This window comes from Anolis carolinensis, chromosome 5 (genome assembly GCF_035594765.1).
Source record: "Anolis carolinensis isolate JA03-04 chromosome 5, rAnoCar3.1.pri, whole genome shotgun sequence".
NCBI classification, from domain to species: domain Eukaryota; kingdom Metazoa; phylum Chordata; class Lepidosauria; order Squamata; family Dactyloidae; genus Anolis; species Anolis carolinensis.
This window is the reverse complement of record NC_085845.1, coordinates 146234109-146252094: the sequence shown is the minus strand read 5'-3', so window position 1 is coordinate 146252094 and position 17986 is coordinate 146234109. Positions and strand designations below refer to the sequence as shown.

The 17986-nt window shown below is 38.7% G+C and overlaps 1 protein-coding gene across 6 annotated transcripts in view; it reads right to left on the bottom strand.

The window, feature by feature from the left end:
* Positions 1-17986, bottom strand: part of tmem117 (transmembrane protein 117) — a 370721-nt gene that overhangs the window by 135906 nt on the left and 216829 nt on the right. For all 6 annotated transcript variants that reach the window (XM_062982502.1, XM_062982504.1, XM_062982501.1 and 3 more), the window contains one exon: positions 8973-9070. In XM_062982502.1, coding sequence (XP_062838572.1) covers positions 8973-9070 — 98 coding nt within the window. The remainder of the gene's footprint in view (positions 1-8972; positions 9071-17986) is intronic.

Sequence of the window (17986 nt, the reverse complement as noted above, 5' to 3'; positions counted from 1 at the left end):
ATCAATGCTAGCCCAAGGTCTTTCACCAGCTGAAATAAAGGCAGGAGGAGAAACATCCTTATTCTTGTCATCACCATCACCATCACCATCACCATCGTCACTGCAGTCATATGTGAAGAGCAGTGGCCAAGCAGTGATCAAGCGAAAACACCTGGCCATGAGGATATTTGCCCTGGGACATCACCTGCTATGCCAGCAAATGTGATTGACAAAGGCAGCCCACTCAAAAGTGTATTTGTGTTTTTGAAAGTCCATGGTGTCTGTGGAATGCTCCTCCAGCACCTCATTTCAATTGAGTTTATTTATTTTTTTCTTGTTAACTTTCTCCTGACAGGATTGATCCAAGGTAAAGAAAATCTCTAACGATTTCAATTTCACCCACTTTAATGCTATACAGATCTTCTGTGCTTGTCTTTTAAAATATTTCTTCATTTCATTCCTAAACTTTCATCAGTAGTCAATCCAAATCTTTGCTATTTTCTGCTAGGAATATGATCTTACTAACATCTATTAAATTATTGATGTTTCTTCCTCCAGTTTTCATACTTCTCTCTTCCAATTCTTATCCTACTTTCCATATTGTATGTTCTGCCCGTGAATTAAACAGATAGGATGATAAAATTCACCCTTGTCTGACTCCTTGGCAACTAAAAACTATTCTGATATAGGACTTAATCCAGTTCAGTCATATTCTGTAACTCATCACTAAAACCAGCTCTGTGTTGTTAATCTACATAGCTAATGCAGGGTAGGATTTGGAAATGTGCCCCACTGTGTTCAGTAGTGCTTATTCCAACATAAGAGCCATGGAAACTCACTGGGTGACTGGGAAAGTCATATATCTGCCTCAAAGGAAGGCAAAGGCAAATCTCTTTGAACAAATCTTGCCAAGATAGCCATATAATGAAGTTCATTGTCAACAACGACTTGAAGGTACACAGCAAATATTAAGACAGCACAGAATTGCTGCCTTCATCCCAATACAATGGATTATTTAGAACAGTGGTTTTCAACCTGTGGGTCCCCAGATATTTTGGGCATTAACTCCCAGAAATCCTGAGAGCTGGTAAACTAGCTGGGATTTTTGGGAGTTGTAGGACAAAACACCTGGGGACCCACAGGCTGAGAACCACTAATTTAGAACAATGTTGAGCAAGCAGATATGACTTGATCCATGTATCAATATTATTTCTATTATACTTATACCATCTGCAAATATTCACATATTAAATTGGCAATGGAATATTCTCCTTTTACAATGACATACATATTTTAATTGATAAAAGTTTTTATCCAGCTACATATACCCATTAGCTTATGAACAGAAGCACATTTGTGCTATCATTAACACTGTTTTGTAAATGGCCACTACACAGGTTTTTATATGCATTCCGGGGTTAATGCAACTGGGAATCATGTGGACATCTACATGACATCCTCACCTCTGATTATGTTGGACAGGATGGCTAGATACTGCAGTCCATCATAAAATTCTTACCTTTAATGTAAATTCAATGTTGAGTTTGCTGTTGGTATGCCTTCAAGTCAACTGTGATTTGTGGCAATCCTATCCTATGTTTTTCCTGGCATGTTTAACATTGCCTTTGTCTCAGGTTGAGGGTGTTTTTGCCACTCAAGGTAATCCATTGAGTTTCCATGGATGAATGGGGATTTAAGCCCTGTTTCCTAGTCTAACATCCAAACCCTAGGCCAGGGCCCCTCAAAGTAAGGCCTGTGGGCCAGATGTGGCCCTCCAAAGTCTTTTTTTAAAAACATTTTTAAACCATTTTTTATTTTTTAAAACACAAAAATACATACCATAGACATACAAAACATTTACAATTCCCACCACCAACACAAGGATTGTTTTTTTTTACATATTCATTTCTTTGTGAGACAATCTTTATATCTTTATCTTTATCCATTTTCATCCTATATTCTATATAACATTTGTATCTTATTTCTTATGGCTTGATCTCCAGATTGATTCATTATATAGTTCTTTACCCTTGTCCATCTTTCTTCCATTTCTCTTGTTCTATTTTCATTAGTTTTTACAACATTTAGTTTCACATTCATAATTTCAAATTCCATTTGCTCCACCATATATTGGTACCATTTACTTACTGACCATTTTGATTCATCTTTCCACCCTAATACTATTACTGCTTGTGCACATTCAATTATTGCTTCTTTTATTTCCCTTTTATTTCCCATTTCCTCTCTTTTCCATAATACCGCTATTTCCTTTGTTATGACCCACTCATTTCCTAGTATTTGATTTGACTCATTTTGTATAGTCTGCCAAAAATATTGTACATATTCACATTCCCACATCATGTGCATAAACCGCCCTTTCTGATGACATCCATGCCAGTACTGACTACTCCCCTTTTTATAGTAGTATGCTAATTGGCAGGGTGTACGATACCATTCGTGCAATATTTTCCTCCTCATTTCTCATACTCTGGTATTCCTTTTCATCCCTATTGTCTCTAACACATTTCTCATCTCTTGTTCCGTGATTTGCAACTCCGTTTCCCACATACTTTTCAGATCCCGTATTATATGTCCGTCAGCCTCTATCAGCATTGTATATATTTTGCTGGCCTGTGCCTTCTTTCCTTTGAAAAGATGATAAGAGAAAAGGGGGAAGGAAAGAAGCCCTCCAAAGTCATTTACCCAGACTCAACCCTAAACCTTAGACTTAGGGTGACCCTAAGTCTGAAATGACTTGAAGGCACACAACAACAACAATCCTAATTACCTTGACTATCTCACCAGCCAAAAGCAGGCCCACACTTCCCATTTGAAATACTGGTAAGTTTATGTTGGTTAATTTAAAACTTTTCTTCATTTTAAATACTGTATTTTTCTTTTTATGTTTTTTGCATTACAAATAAGCTATGTGCACTGTCCATAGAATTTTTTTTTCATTTTTTAATTTTTTAATTTTTATTTTTGCAAACTATAGCTTGCACATCCCCTCTCACCCAAATAATCAGAGGAACTGTTAACTGGCCCTCGGCTTTAAAAGTTTGGAGATTCCTGTCCTAGACCATGGCAGTCAATAGAAATAGACTTTCTGAAATTATCAGTATTTATGAAAGTATTAAGAGAAAAGTCTCATTTGTTTGAATAGATATACTCTAACTGGGCTTTATATTGGGTTCAGTTTATTGTCACTAGTAGTGCTTTACATATGTTTCTCTTATCACTTTACCTACAAACACACCCCACATTAACCCATGAAGATGCACATACTTGACAGGTATGCATCTACAACAATAAATTATAACCTATGTCAAACTGCACCATAATATATTTGTTCATTTTTAAGGCAGCATAAAACTTAATTATAATTTTTATTATCCTTCATTTCTTCCTTCCTCCTTTCCCCTCTGCTTATTAGAGTAGTCAAGTTGGTTGTTATGAATGCCTGACATGTAACCCATAAAAATGTCATTACTTAATAAGCAATGTTGTCTAGGGCAATTGTATTTCATTGCACAGAGCTAAAAATAAATGTATTTATCTTGCCCTTTACATGTTTAAAATCCTAATTAGACTTTTGAAGATAAAAAAAATCTTTTATTAAATTTAAACGAGTATTCAGTTTTTTTTGTGACAAATTGTTTCGAGGTAAAAATGGCTATTAAAAGCCTGCTAATGTTATGCAAAATGGTAATTGAAATAATGTTGAATATAAATTGCAAATCGATCCTAAAGTTCTTTTCTTGTACATATTTGAAAATATGAGATTAAGTTATGTAAGATGGTACAAAATATGCTAATTACTGCATATATACTTGTGGGCAAGAATTGGGACAAAGGAAAAATACTGCATATATACTTGTGGGCAAGAATTGGGACGAAGAAAAAAAATGCCATCAATAGATGCCTGGAAGAGAAATATTTTGCACAGAATGTTAATGTACAAGATACAAGATCACTCATGAAAACACTGAGAAAGACTGCACAACACAAAAAATATTTCTGGAATAAGAGATTTATATTATCAGACTATGGAGAGGTGAGTCATTTGAGTATTATTAAATAAACCGGACAATGAGTATATTTCTTTTAGGATTGTACATTCATTCAAATAAATAAGTGTATTTGTCCCTGACTCCTGACTTTAGTTTTGTACCTCTTGCTTTGGGGGAGTATAATAAAAATTATACTTCCCCAAAGCAACATTTCATAAGAACATTTCATGAATTCATAAGAACATGGGTGCAAAGCATGGGTCTTGCTAACCGGGGATTCTAACAATGTAGTTATTCAAATTCTCTTTTTTAAAAAAACCATAGTAATATTTTCATGTTGTGCCCAAGAGTTATGCTGGATCAGAGAAAGGGTTCATAAAACCATAATCATTCCTTCACTTTCATGGTGGTTTGGGACACAGTTCCCTTGTGAAACTGGAAAGTGTCTCCAGGGAGGTTTGGAGTGCTGCCCTTGCAGTCCTTGCCATAGTCCCGGGGGAAGAGGAGGAGGAGCCACATGCCACATCTAGCTCCCAGCTCTTTTTGCACTTCTTGTAAGCAACAAATGTCTGGTTTACCCAGAAACACGGAAAACAGGAAGAAAAGAAAGGACTGGCCCTGCACAATTCCGCCACATCACTTACCAATTACTACTACTACTACTACTACTACTACTACTACTAATAATAATAATATACTTTATTTATATTCCGCTCTATCTCCCCGAGGGGAATCAGAATGGATTACAGGTACATAAATGGCAAACATTCAATGCCATTATACAATTGACAAGACAGATAGTGCATAAACAGAGGCAAGGCTTCTCTTTTTTGATCTCCGGCATCTGGCTGTGCTCGACTCAGCCATGGGGTGGTGCTGTTTCAGTTTTCCATGCCAAGGAGCATGTCATCCATAGACGGCTTCCTGGTCAGATTTTGCTGGCATGTTTTCAGGGCACCCTTTACCTCACTGTCAAAGTGGTACCTATTTATCTACTCACGTTGTTTTTTTCAAACTGCTAGGTAAGCAGAAGAGCTCACCCTGACTCACGGCTTTGAACTGCCAACTTTCTAGTCGGCAGGATCTTCTATAGCTGGCGGTTTAACCCGCTGTGCTGGCTGCGGGCTTATGCTAGCCGCAGCCCTACTAATCTAGTAACTATATAATTATTTCTGTTCATAAATCGAATGTCTTCATGTATGTGTAGGTAGATAGATAGATAGATAGATAGATAGATAGATAGATAGATAGTCTGAGAGAGATAAAAGAAGACAGGCTAGTGGGAACAAAGCCTTGAAAAAGGGAAGTTTGGGAGATCTGGCCTTCAGGAATTATCAGGGAAAGTTCTTAAAAATTGAATATAAGAACATTATCATCCTGAGTAATTATGGTTAAATCAGAAGAGTTTTTGAACCCAAGAGTTATAGATAGAAAATATATTTGATGTAAAGAGAGAAGGGGGGGGGGGGGAGAGAGAGAGCACGATAGTGATAAAATGACATCAACACTAACCTACAATGTAAATGAAAATTGTAGTACTTTCTTGGTAGATACCAATAATAAATAATTTAATAAAACATTTTATGTGAAATGTGAAATAATCTGTTATGAAAAAATAAGTTTAATTTCCATTGAAGAAGAACTGGAAAAGAATATATAAAGACCAGGTGACAATGTGAGAAGACATAAGAAGATACAATCAATGGACATAACATTCAAATTGTTAGAATCCTCAATATTTTTTGAAATATGTGTTAAAGAAATAGGGATGAAGATGTAGTTGTAACAATGATAATTTTGTATAAGAACTTGTCAGGGACCAGGCTGCAGAGCACCAATAACCATGCGCAGAGACCAGATTCTATCTAATATCTTTATTAAGGGAATATAGGAAGTTAATAAAAACAAGTGTAGAATATAGTTCAGAAGTAGCCCTTTCAGGAAAGGTCAAAAGTAGTCCAGGAAAACAATGTCCAATAAGTGATATTAGAGTCCAAAGTTATAATCCAATAACCGAAACACACACTTTGCCAAGCAAAGTGTGGGGAAATGACAAGGTCCTTTAGTCCAATGGAGCTTGACAACAAGGCTGAGAGCAAACTAGATTCTTGGCGACAAGGCTGGATACGTGGCAACGAGAGGCAAGGAACAAGAACAAGGTCCGTGGAAACAAGGAAAGCTGGATGCAAGAACGAGGTCCGTGAAACAAGGCTTGGAACTTGGTCCTGGAGGCGCGGGCTGGAGTAGCGTAGTCCACACACGATCTCACTCCACAAGGTGACGAATTGACTCCGCAAGGATTTCTCTGCGGCCAAACACCTATATAGGATCTTGTTTTCCCGCCAAGGAACACTTTCCCTGGGGAACAAGAAACGAAACCTATACTGTGTCCAGATGCATGACTCCTTAGAGTTTCCCAAGGGAAACAGACTTAATCAGCTAATTGTCTGGCAGCTATCCTGGCGCTCCTGCGAGTCGCCTCCCGAGCGCTTCTATCTTGATTATAATAATCCCGGGGAGAAAATGGGGGAGATTTCTGCTCAAGGCTTGTTTGGCTGACTTCCTGTGGACAAACATCTCGCAGGTGCAAGGGCTCCAATTCTGGCTGAAACGGTTGGAAACCCAAGTTTTCCTCTTCATCATCCACAATAGTACTAGGAACGGGACTACATGGCCCATGAGTCATCACAGAACTCCCCATACCTCAACAATCCTCACCCTCTGTCATTTGTGAAGATGTAACTAACCAATAATTCATCAATTATCCCCACATTTTTCCTTTTCCTTCCTTTGTCCCCCCACTTTCCTAGTGACTCTTTAATAAAAAAAAACCTATTTGGGAAAAATTACATGTCACACAAACTACTTTCATTTGTCTGTTCTAAATCTACGGCTTGTCAACTTTTCTAGATGATCCTAAGTTCTAGGTTGAGGAAGGGCTGATCTTCTCTCTTTCTCCACAATGGATATAAAAATATAAATAAATGAATCTTAAAAATACTCTTTGGGATCTGTGTATTAGATAGACATGCTGTAGAAAAGATGCCCATAGTTGTGCATAATTTCATGTCTACATCCAGCATAAATGTTCTATCCAAGATTATATTTGAAGCTGGCAGATTATAACGTTCTACCACTATACTTACACTGAAATCTGCCTGTAGGATACAGAAATTTGGAGAAAGGACAAAGGAAGCCGTGCAAGGGAGATTTCAAGGCACACTCTTGTGGCCAAGCAAAGTTCATTCAGTTTAGCGGTCTGGAAATGTGCATGGTTAGGTTACTGTTTATGATGTCTAGCAAAGTGATTACTGAAAGAAGTGCTAGATATGTCTTTACAAAACATTGGAAAATATGTGTGCATAAACTTCAGAAGAGGATTTCTACCTTTATGCTACCTTATGGTTGCTATTGTTATTGTTGGTCAAATAAAATAAAGGATTTCATTACAATTCATCATACTCAGTATCACACAGGTAGTGGCGCTGCAGATAGTGGAGCACTTTAAGGGCCTTCTTGAATTAATGCCAGAGAAATGGGCAACTGCTGCTAAGTACCAGAATGCAATACATGTGAGCTATAGAGCTGTGGGCTATTAAAGGCAGTCTGTCCCTTTATGATCCTTACTTCAGTCTGCAACCAACTCTCCCACCTTCAGTACAGTGTGTGATGGCTGTCACTTCAAGTACTATTTTTCTCCCTTTTGCCTGGTTTTGTTACTTTGCCTACCACATAGTGTACCTGGGGGGACTTTGATGATTGATTAAGGGTGCTGTCTATAAATAGGTTGTCACTAGAAGGCATTATGGGAGAACATAATATCTTCATGAATGCATCTTCCCATATGAACCCACACAGGCTCTAATATCTGCTGGGGAGGCCCTCCTCTCGATCCCACCTCAATCTCAAGTTGGTGGGGACGAAAGAGAGGGCCTTCTTGATGGTGCCCCCAGGCTCTGGAATTCCCTCCCAAAGGAGATTAGATTAGATCCCACCATGGATTCCTTCCGGAAGAATTTGAAAACGTGGATGTTCACAAATGCCTTCTCGTAACTGATAATTTACTGTCCATGCACTTTACTTTGGCCTTGGCTGTTCCATGCACTTTATTACCTTTAGTCGCTCCCATCCCTAGTCACCGAAGGATATGCACTTTTAGGTTTCCACATCCCCTTAAAATGGCCTATGTTCTATGGTGCTCGACTACTGACTGGGATTACTCTGTATGTTTTAAGTTATATTAACTTTTGTAAGATGTGTTATTATGCTGTGATTTTATTATGTTACTGTTTTTATTGATGTAATACTGTTTTGGGCTTGTCCCAGTGTAAGCCGCCCTGAGTCCTTCGGGAGATGGAGTGGGGTATAAATAAAGATTATTATTATTATTATTATTATTATTATTATTATTATTATTATTATTATTATTATTAAGATAAAAGTTAGGTGTATACCTTGGCACCCTTTTGGTGAAGGGTGAAGCTTTGGAATGGCCCCTTTAGGTCTTGTGACCCTGGCAATTATGAAAGAGCCTACCATTGTGGCTTACCCAGAGGTTTTTTTTTTCCTCTTATAAAGTCCTGTGACTTTGGTGCAAGCGCCTTTGGTTTGCCCTCCAGTAAATGGCCAGCCAGAGTGAGCAACCCATAGCACGAGACTGACTTCTGAATCAGATGTTTCACCCAAGAGAAGCTGGGGAAATGTTCACAGATAGACACCTGACCTAAGCCTGACTCACATCAGATTGCTTCTTCCTTTTTGGCTCATCCTCTCTATTAAATAGGTTCTAGGTCAAATAAAATGAACCTCGTTTAACACAAATCCTCTGTGTCTCACTCATCATTTCCTGATTGGTCATTCAACATGTTTTAATATAAATATAAACGATAAATGTATCACGAAGGCAGCAGCTCCTTCAAAGGATTTAGATTCCACCCCTCATTGCAAACACATTCTCAGAAAACAAACTGCACTATCTCCTACCAGAATAAAATGATCCTCGTGTTCCCCCTTTTCCAGAAAGCTCTAGCAGATTTCCCCCAATCAGGATAGGGCTTGTCCTGAAGCATCATATCTGTGACCTGGAATAAAGGAGGCAGAAAAAAACAGAGAAAAGAAGTTCATCCTGGTATTGTTCACTCTAGATTTTAAAAATTCTGTTATATTGTTTACCTCAAATTTTGCTCAAGGTTGACCTCTCCACATGAGAAGTATCTCAATACACAAGACAAGATTATACATATAGTTACTCAAGCTGAATGTGTTTATTTACTAAGAACCCTCCTCTGGTGAGCTGAATGAGGTTGGATCACAAATGGTAGCTTCTATCCATTATACCAGTGGTTCTCAACCTGTGGGTCCCCAGATGTTTTGGCCTTCAACTCCCAGAAATCCTAACAGCTGGTAAACTGGCTGGGATTTCTGGGAGTTGTAGTCCAAAACACCTGGACACCCACAGGTTGAGAACCACTGCGCTACACACTGTAAGTCCTTTCTTGGAACAAGGCATGCAGGCAAAAGAAATAATGTCACCTTTTAAAAATGTGCCTCTATATGCCATACCAACAACTCATGGCTCCACAATGCTTTCCTCTATTTTTAGAATAGTATATGAAGAAAATGTAATATTCCACAGTAAGGAATATTGTGCAGCAAGCCTAAATGATATCATAGGTAATCTCTTGTAACTGAGTATGATTGTCTTCCAAGGGTAGAGTCTTGGAGGTGGGTTCATAGGTAACTCTGAAGACCTATTCTGGATTCATATGGTCCTTCACAGTGAGGACATAGATTTCCAGATGGAAGATGGTCACAACCTAAATGGACATGGACAACAATGGTAGGTATTGTTTTCTATCACCTAGTGGAACTGTACCATTTCATGTGATTGACCACTAACAAAAAGATCGCTATTTGGAGCATAGCTACAGTAGAGTAAAAGAGGCTTGATTGCCATTAAACACAGCAATGCCACAGAAAGCTACAACATACTCAGCGGTTAACAAAGAATAAAATCAGTAGGTGCAAAAAAAGGGACTTTATTGAAAGAACAGTGTTTCTTTTCATTTTGTACTTATCAGTTCTAATTTTTTTTATCTCCATTTGATATCAAAAATGGGCTCACAGCTGTAATTGTCTCAGATCACCTCTCTGTGGAGAAAAGACCTTTTCAGATTCCTATTATGTGCTCTTTTGAAATTTCCTACAGCTGAGATCATAATCTCTGCACCTGTATCACATTACCATAAAGCTCTGTTTGTACTTGCCTTTGTGGAAAAATTAAAAATCCTGCTTTCCTTCTTAGAATGAGCATGTATAGGGCTAATTTCCAGACACACCAATGACACCAGAGCATGCATCTTCTAGGGCAGTGGTTCTTCATCCCCTGATGCCCAGCAAGTGTATAAAATTATCATCACATTTCATGCTCAACCACAAGACATTATAAATGTCATTATTGTCATGACAGCTTTCTTCTAAGTCTAGCTCCAATGTTAGGGGGTAATTTTTATTATGTTCAGACTGTTCCCCATAAATTAGTGCCCATAAGCTCTTGCATAATTAAATATAGAAACGTTGATGCCATGAGTGTGTTGCACCCCAAGAGTACGAGAGCACTCTGAGAACCACACGGAAGCCAGGTATTCAAGCAACACAGTTTATTGAAGGTTATGTGTGTGTGTGTGTGTGTGTGTGTATGTATGTGTGTGTGTGTGTGTGTGTGTGTGTGTGTGTGTGTATATATATATATATATATATATATATATATATGTATGTATAATATATATATATATGCAAGTAAATAACAGTAAGAGTAATAAGAGTCAGTAGTCCATAATATAATGTTCACAATAGTTCAAAAGATGGTTCTAAAAAGACTTTCAAAGTTGTAATCCACAAACAGAATACAAAGAGTTCCAGCAAAGAGTCAAAGCCAGCAAACAGCCAGTAGTTGCATGAATCAGGGACAAGACACAGCAAAAATGCCAACTGTAATCCACATGGAAGGTATCCCTTGGAGAGCAGGGAAAAAGAGGAGTAACAAGGAGAGGTAAACTCGAGAGTCACAAGTCACGAACTGCAACTGGATATCCTGGAAATAGCATGGGAGCAAGGCAAGGAGCAAGAGACAGGAACGGAGATGCTTCTCCCAAGAAGGCAATGTTGACACCGCAAAGAAAACAAGGCGCGAGGTCCCTTTAAGCAAACCTCAGGGCTACTGTTCATGAGATCCAGTACAATCACAGCTTCCCATAGGAAAGTTTATTAACTGAAGCATTTGAGAGTCAAACATTTACTTCTTCTCAGCACTTCTCTTTGACTCCTATCCTGTGAAATAGATTGCATTTTTTTCGTGTCAGGAGCAACCTGAGTTGCTTCTGGTGTGAGAGAATTGGCCGTCTGCAAGGACGTTGCCCATGGGAAGCCCTGATATTTTGATGTTTTTGCCATCCTTGTGGGAGGCTTCTCTCATGTCCCAGCATGGAGCTGGAGCTGATAGAGGGAGCTCATCCACGCTCTCCCCAGGTGGGATTCAAACCTGGCAGCTTTCAGGTCAGCAACCCAACCTTCAAGTCACAAGGCTTTACCCCTCTACGCCACCAGGGGGTCCTTAATAGATTGCCTGCGATCAAAAGACTCATCCTCCCCTACAACAACTCCATCTGGTGAGTTTAGCCTTGAGTTAACATCAGAATGTTCTCCAATTAGCTGTTCCTCTATAACCACAACTTCAGGCACCTGCAAAGCCATTGGGCTCTGATCCAAATCCCGGAGAGGCTCAAAATCTAAATCAGCCTCTGAGTCCCACTCTAACTCCTGTGACGGCTGAGCAATAACAGAGTGCAAACAAACAAGTCACATCATCATGTGCAGTTCAACCCTTGCACAGATATAACTGCAGATTTCCCATCTACAGGCTACTGCTTCAGCACCATGGAGAGCACTTTTCCTTGGGGATGGTTCTCCTGGACTCAAGACTCCTTTTCTATTCCTCATTTGGAATGTGTAAGTTATTCCTTCTGAAGTTTGCAGTCTTCTTGATAAATTTGAGGAGGGGAGCTCTTGGTCAATCATAAACATGTGTTGCAAAGACTAATGTGGTTTTATTGGGATTTGAATCCAGCCTATTCTTGAGTTCTCAACTATTCAATAAAACAAGGAGAGAAAAGAGATCTGGGTTTTTCTGCAGTTCTTACTGCCAGCTCTATTTACAGAGGGAAGAGTGTGGGATGTGGAATAGTCCAGGTACTGCCAGGGAACAGAAGGCTGTAAAGAAGACTGTGCAAAATATTAGAAGGGTTGTTTCTGTGAACTTTAACTTTCAAAGAAAGATGGGCATAACTACATTCTTTCATTCCCAGTATACTGTGCTATTGTGGAATGTAGTTGTAGGCAGGGCTTGGAAATGCTACATTTGGCGACTATGGTTCTCATAATCCACTGACTAACATGCAGGAAATTTTAGTCCAAAAAGTCACTTTTCCAAAACACTATGTAAAAAGGAGTGGACTTTGTGTTAGTTTGTTAACAGGGTTTTCTTGGATCAGTCAATCATCCAGCTGATAAGATAGTTATCAGATCAAGGGGAGATATGTGCACATTATTCTGTAAAGTTCTATCTTTGGCAGCAACATGAATTAGTCATTCCTTCAGTTATGGATAAAATGTATATTCTGGATAACTGTTTTAGGTTTATACAAGTTCTTGGAAACAATCCAGGACTTCTGTATTTTCTGAGAGCTACTCCTCATGCAACAGTATTGATGGCTGTTCTTATATGTGATTTATGTTTCAGAGATAGCTTGGCACAAATAGGGCATAAAAGGTTTGGGGGGATTCAACTATAGATCCCAGAGTTCTCCAGACAGTGTCCGTGCTTTTTGGAGAACCCAAGAGTTGCAGTTTAAAAAGTGACTTTTCCAAGATCTGGATACTTTTGGAAAGAGAGAGTCTGTAAAGCCAGGGGGTTCAGAAAGTTGCTAAATTGACTTCCCACATAGTTATACAACATACTAAGGTCCAATGGTTTTGTGTGAAATTTTGCAGACTTCATCCTTGCAAATATTGTGTTGAATAAATCTTTCATGGCTGGAATCACTAGGTTGTTGTACATTTTCCAGGTTGTATGGCCATGTTCCAGAAGCATCTATGGCAGACATCCTCAGAGGTTGTGTGCTATATTGGAAAACTAAGCAAAGGAGGTTTATATATCTGTGGAAGGTCCAGGGTGGGAGAAAGGACTCTTATCTGTTGGAGGCCAGTGTGAGTGTTGTAATTAATCACCTTGATTAGCAAATATTGCCTCCTAAACATCATGAGAGCAAATTGACATAATTCTCTGGTTCAGAGTATGCATGATGCATCTTCATGGAAGAAGAGATATTTTGCGTTTAAAAGGAGTCAGGTTCTACCCTTGTATTTTCAGATGTAGCTAGCAAATAATTTTGTGTAACTCTAGAGACCTGCCACTGGTCAGTGTCACAAAAGAGGATCAATGGTCTGAATAGGCAGCTTTCTTCCAGAATTCCCCAGTCTATATGGCTATTATTGTAACACATCCAGTGTTTTAATACTATGAGACAGTCTATGTTTCATTAACTACAGATGCTTGATTCATTACATTACATGCTTAAATGGTACAGATATTTCATTATGTTTTCCCCTTCCAGCAAAACACTGAGTGTGTATAAATAATTTTCTGGTAGCTGGAATTTCAAAGGTAAAAAGATGACAAGATTTATCTGCAGGTTTGATGTGTCTTAAAAGACTTCGGTTTCATTATTGTGAGGGAAAAATTAAGTCTTATGTTTATAATCCAGAATTATGGCCCACACAACTGTGCCATAATGTAATGCTCATTAGTTTACAACTTCAGAACAAGTTTTCCCTTAACATATGGTTCTTGAGCACCCCAAGGATGATGGTAATCAAATAAGTTTGGCTAATATTGATGCTACTTTTCACCCTTGTAAATAATCATAACTTGGATGCAGATTAACAGGTGGCTCATTTAAATGTGAGCGTTAAAAATTAGAACCACTATTCACATTTTTCTAAATATTTGGTAAGAGAGCACTGTTTCATAATTCTATCTCATTAATTCTCATTGGCATCAGAGGTAGAAAACAAAATTCTGGTCTCATACAGTCATTAGGATACAAGTTTCTCAAGCTTCACTTCCTTGGACTACACTGTTGCATGCAGTGCCAGCATTTGTTAATTATTTATTTAAAGGCAGTCAAATCAGTATTGAAGCAAGACCAATGGCCCTTATTTCATGACACCATGTGCATCTGCCAGTCTGCTTCCTCCCTATGATTAACCCACTGCCTGCTATTGACAGAAAAAATCCATCAACAGCTGCCAATCCATCAACATTCCAGTCACCTACCTTGAGCAACGAATTCATTCTGCTTCTAGTGAAATAATGTCAGGGGGTAGCATTTTTTCCTTCTTCCACTCTTTCCCCTTCACTTAGTTATTTCCAACTACTTAGCTAATAATTGACAGTAATATTTGCCTTTTAAAAACACCATTGCTAGAACTGCAAAAATGCTTTAAAAATAGTAACTGAAGTTTGGAAAGGTAGAGTTATGAGTATATACGGGGGGACAACAGCAGGACCATGAACTGGCATTTCAATGCAACTGCGCAAATGAATAGAGATACAATAATGACAGTGTTCATGTTGTTACGTATCAGTCATCATACAATTGCTGTGCAATAGCAGTTTTGTGTGATAAACTCATTGAATTCAATGAAATATTAATTTTGCATGAGTTAGAAAACCCATTAATGGCCAACCCACACAATTATCTCTCTCTCTTTATAGTCTGTTCCTCTCCATTTTTAAAAAAATCACTAGTCTTTGTCTCCCTCCATCCTGATGCTTGATAAGCCTATATTAACTTCTCCCTTCCCTCCCTCCATTACCACGCAGAAGCTCATTCAGCTTCAGATATTTGAAATATCTCAGATCCTTCAAAGGAAAGTGTAACTTAGGATTTGTGCAAAGATTCATCTTCAGGGTGTGCATCAATTTTTACTATTTCTGATTGAAGAGAGGTATGGCATGTACTGGTTGAAAAAGGTACAAACATTTACATTAACTAAATGTGACCATTCCTATGCTAAAAACAAAATATGAGACTTTATCCCTTAGTATCCATGTCAAGTCTTGGGTATCTATGTTCCATGGGCTTGGGGGTATAGCAAAAACAAAGAGGTACATGAACACACATTCTATTTCCTTATTATAAATATTTGTCCACCAGTTTTCCAAATAATGCCTCCAAAAAGCAGTTTACAATATAAAATTATCAAGCAATGAAAGGTACAGCACATATATCTAAAAGAGAAGCACAAAGCATTCAAAATATCAAAAAAACCCACAAGAATATAATTGAAATTCATTTATTTATAGACAAACTGCTTTCCCTCTGTCCTCTTTGCACAGTCAAGGGAGATAAAAGACTGACATGGGTAAAATGTGTATTTTCAATGGGTGTATTATTGCAATGTTCTCTTAGGAATTATTTCTTTGTTTTAAACACACTGCTTTATGTCGCGGGTCTACTTGTCACACAATCTCTTCTTTGCGCTCCCAACTGCCCTGACAAGGAAGTCTGTGACTATGTTGGCTAGGAACCTGTTGGGCAAAAAAGATATTTTCAAAGCTCTGAAAGAAACTTCATGCTTTTGTCATAGTGCTTTGTTTGCAGCTATTTGTGGTGATGATCACATTGACTGAGGATGGGATGGAGCCAACACATGGCTCATCACATAAAACTGTCACTGTACCATTGGTATTATAGCCTTTACAATCAGATTGCATTGTAGTACCCAAAGTGTGCTTTCCACTTTGGCAAGTTTTCACCAGCAGCAGTGGTTTGAAGCACCATTCTGTGCTCCCACACAGCAATTATCAGAAGGAGGAAAATGCAGAAGTCTTCTTCTCCACTTCCCAAACTCCACCTCTCAGTTATAAGAATATAAACTGAACACTGGTGGATCAAGCAGTGGTAGTGAATGGTCAGGAGAAGGGGAAACAACTTATGTTCCACCACCATTGGATAAGGAACCAACTCTACTTTGACTGCAAAGCTGGTTCTTATGTATCAGTGGGCAATCATGGGTATAGGTATGGGGAGGGGATGATTGGATTTCCTCAAATAACAAATCTGTCTCCTTATCAAGAAATTTTCCTCCAGTTTCCAAATGTCTAGCATTGTAAAGAGAACAAGATACTGAAAACTGTCTACACTCAGAACTCATATTTGCTGTGTTTGTATTTGCCTGGCAACTTTGTTTGACCTTTTTTTTTGTTTTTGTTTTGTTTGTTTGTTTTTTTGGAATGGTGTTTAAATTGTATTTCTAAATCTTGACCTGAAGTTTTAAGTTACTAAAAAGCTAGAAATTTGGGGAAAGAAGGCAAAATTCATTGAGAAGGCAGAATTCTTATTTGGAATGGGTAATGACATTTTGTCATCCCATCAGTAGCTATCCCTATGTACCAAGTTCAGTATTTTGTTGTCCATATTAGTCAACAGATTGCTTATGGGAAACTCATGAAGGCAAAAGCTCCACCATTGTTTCTCAGTGAGTTTTTATGCTTGATTATTGTTATGATAGTCCTGTTCACACAGAGAAGGAAGAACTAACTAGTTCTACACTGGGGTTCATGATTGTCTTATATTCATCATTATAATAAGCTATCACTCATGGCTGAGTATGATGATTTTCTAAGGATAGAGTCTTGGCAGTGGGTTCGTAAGTGACTATAGAGACCTATTCTGGATCTGCATGGTTTTTCGCAATGAAGACATACATTTCCAGAAGGAAGGTGGTCCTGACAAGGGTTTGCTTGACGTGCCTTCCTCCTGACACGTTTCCCCCTTTCTCCCTTGATTCATGCCTCTTCAAAATCCAAAGCACTATTGGTAACAGCTGCCCTCAAATTGGAATGCTTGAAGCCCAGGGATTTCCAGTTCTCTGAGTTTATGCCACATTTTTTAAGGTTAACTTTAAGCTCATCTTTACATCTCTTTTGTTGTCCACCAACATTTTGCTTTCCATTCTTAAGCTGAGGGTAAAGTAACTGTTTTGGGAGACGATGATTGGGCATTTGGACAATGTGGCTACTCCAGTGAAGTTGATGGTGGAGGATCATCATGGTGTTGTATTTCAGCATAGATGTCAACTTTTGTGGAGATGTGGCTTCCTAGGTAGTGGCAATGGTCACCATTTTCTAGTGCTACACCATTAAGCTTTACTGCTAGCATTGCAGAGGGGTTGGTTGCTGTCTGCTGGTAGAGCACTTTGGTTTTCTCAAGGTTAAATGAGAGGCCAAGCTTTTTATATGTTTCTGCAAAGGTGTTTAAAATGGCTTGTAGGTCTTCCTCTTAATGAACACAGACTACATTATCATCGGCATATTGGAGTTCAATAACAGAAGTTGTTGTAACCTCACTTTTGGCTTTCAGCCTGCTGAGGCTAAAGAGCTTGCCATCTGTCCAATAGGTGATATTACCATACCGGGGGGAAGCTTCCCAACAACAAGGTGTAGAATCATTGCTATGAAGATGGAAAATAAGGTTGGAGCAATAATGTATCCCTGTTTAATACCTGATCTCATCTTAAACAAGTCACTTTGGGAGCCACTGCTGCTCAAGACTGTAGCCATCATGGAGGAACCACAGGATGTTCACAAATTCATCAGGGCATCTGATTTTCAGGAGAATGGTCCAGAAAGCATTATGATTCATGGTGCCAAAGGCCTTTCCAAGGTTGATGAATGCCATGTACAGGGGTTGATTTTGTTCCCTGTATTTTTCTTGGAGCTGTTGTGCAGTGAAAATCATACCCATTGTTCTTCTGGAGGGGCGAAAGCCATTCTAGGATTCAGGGATGGTGTCTTCTGAAATCGGTAGAAGGTGGTTTGTCGTATCTTAGCGGTGGCAAGACCTTTTTGTCTAACAGTGGCATGCAATGGTCCA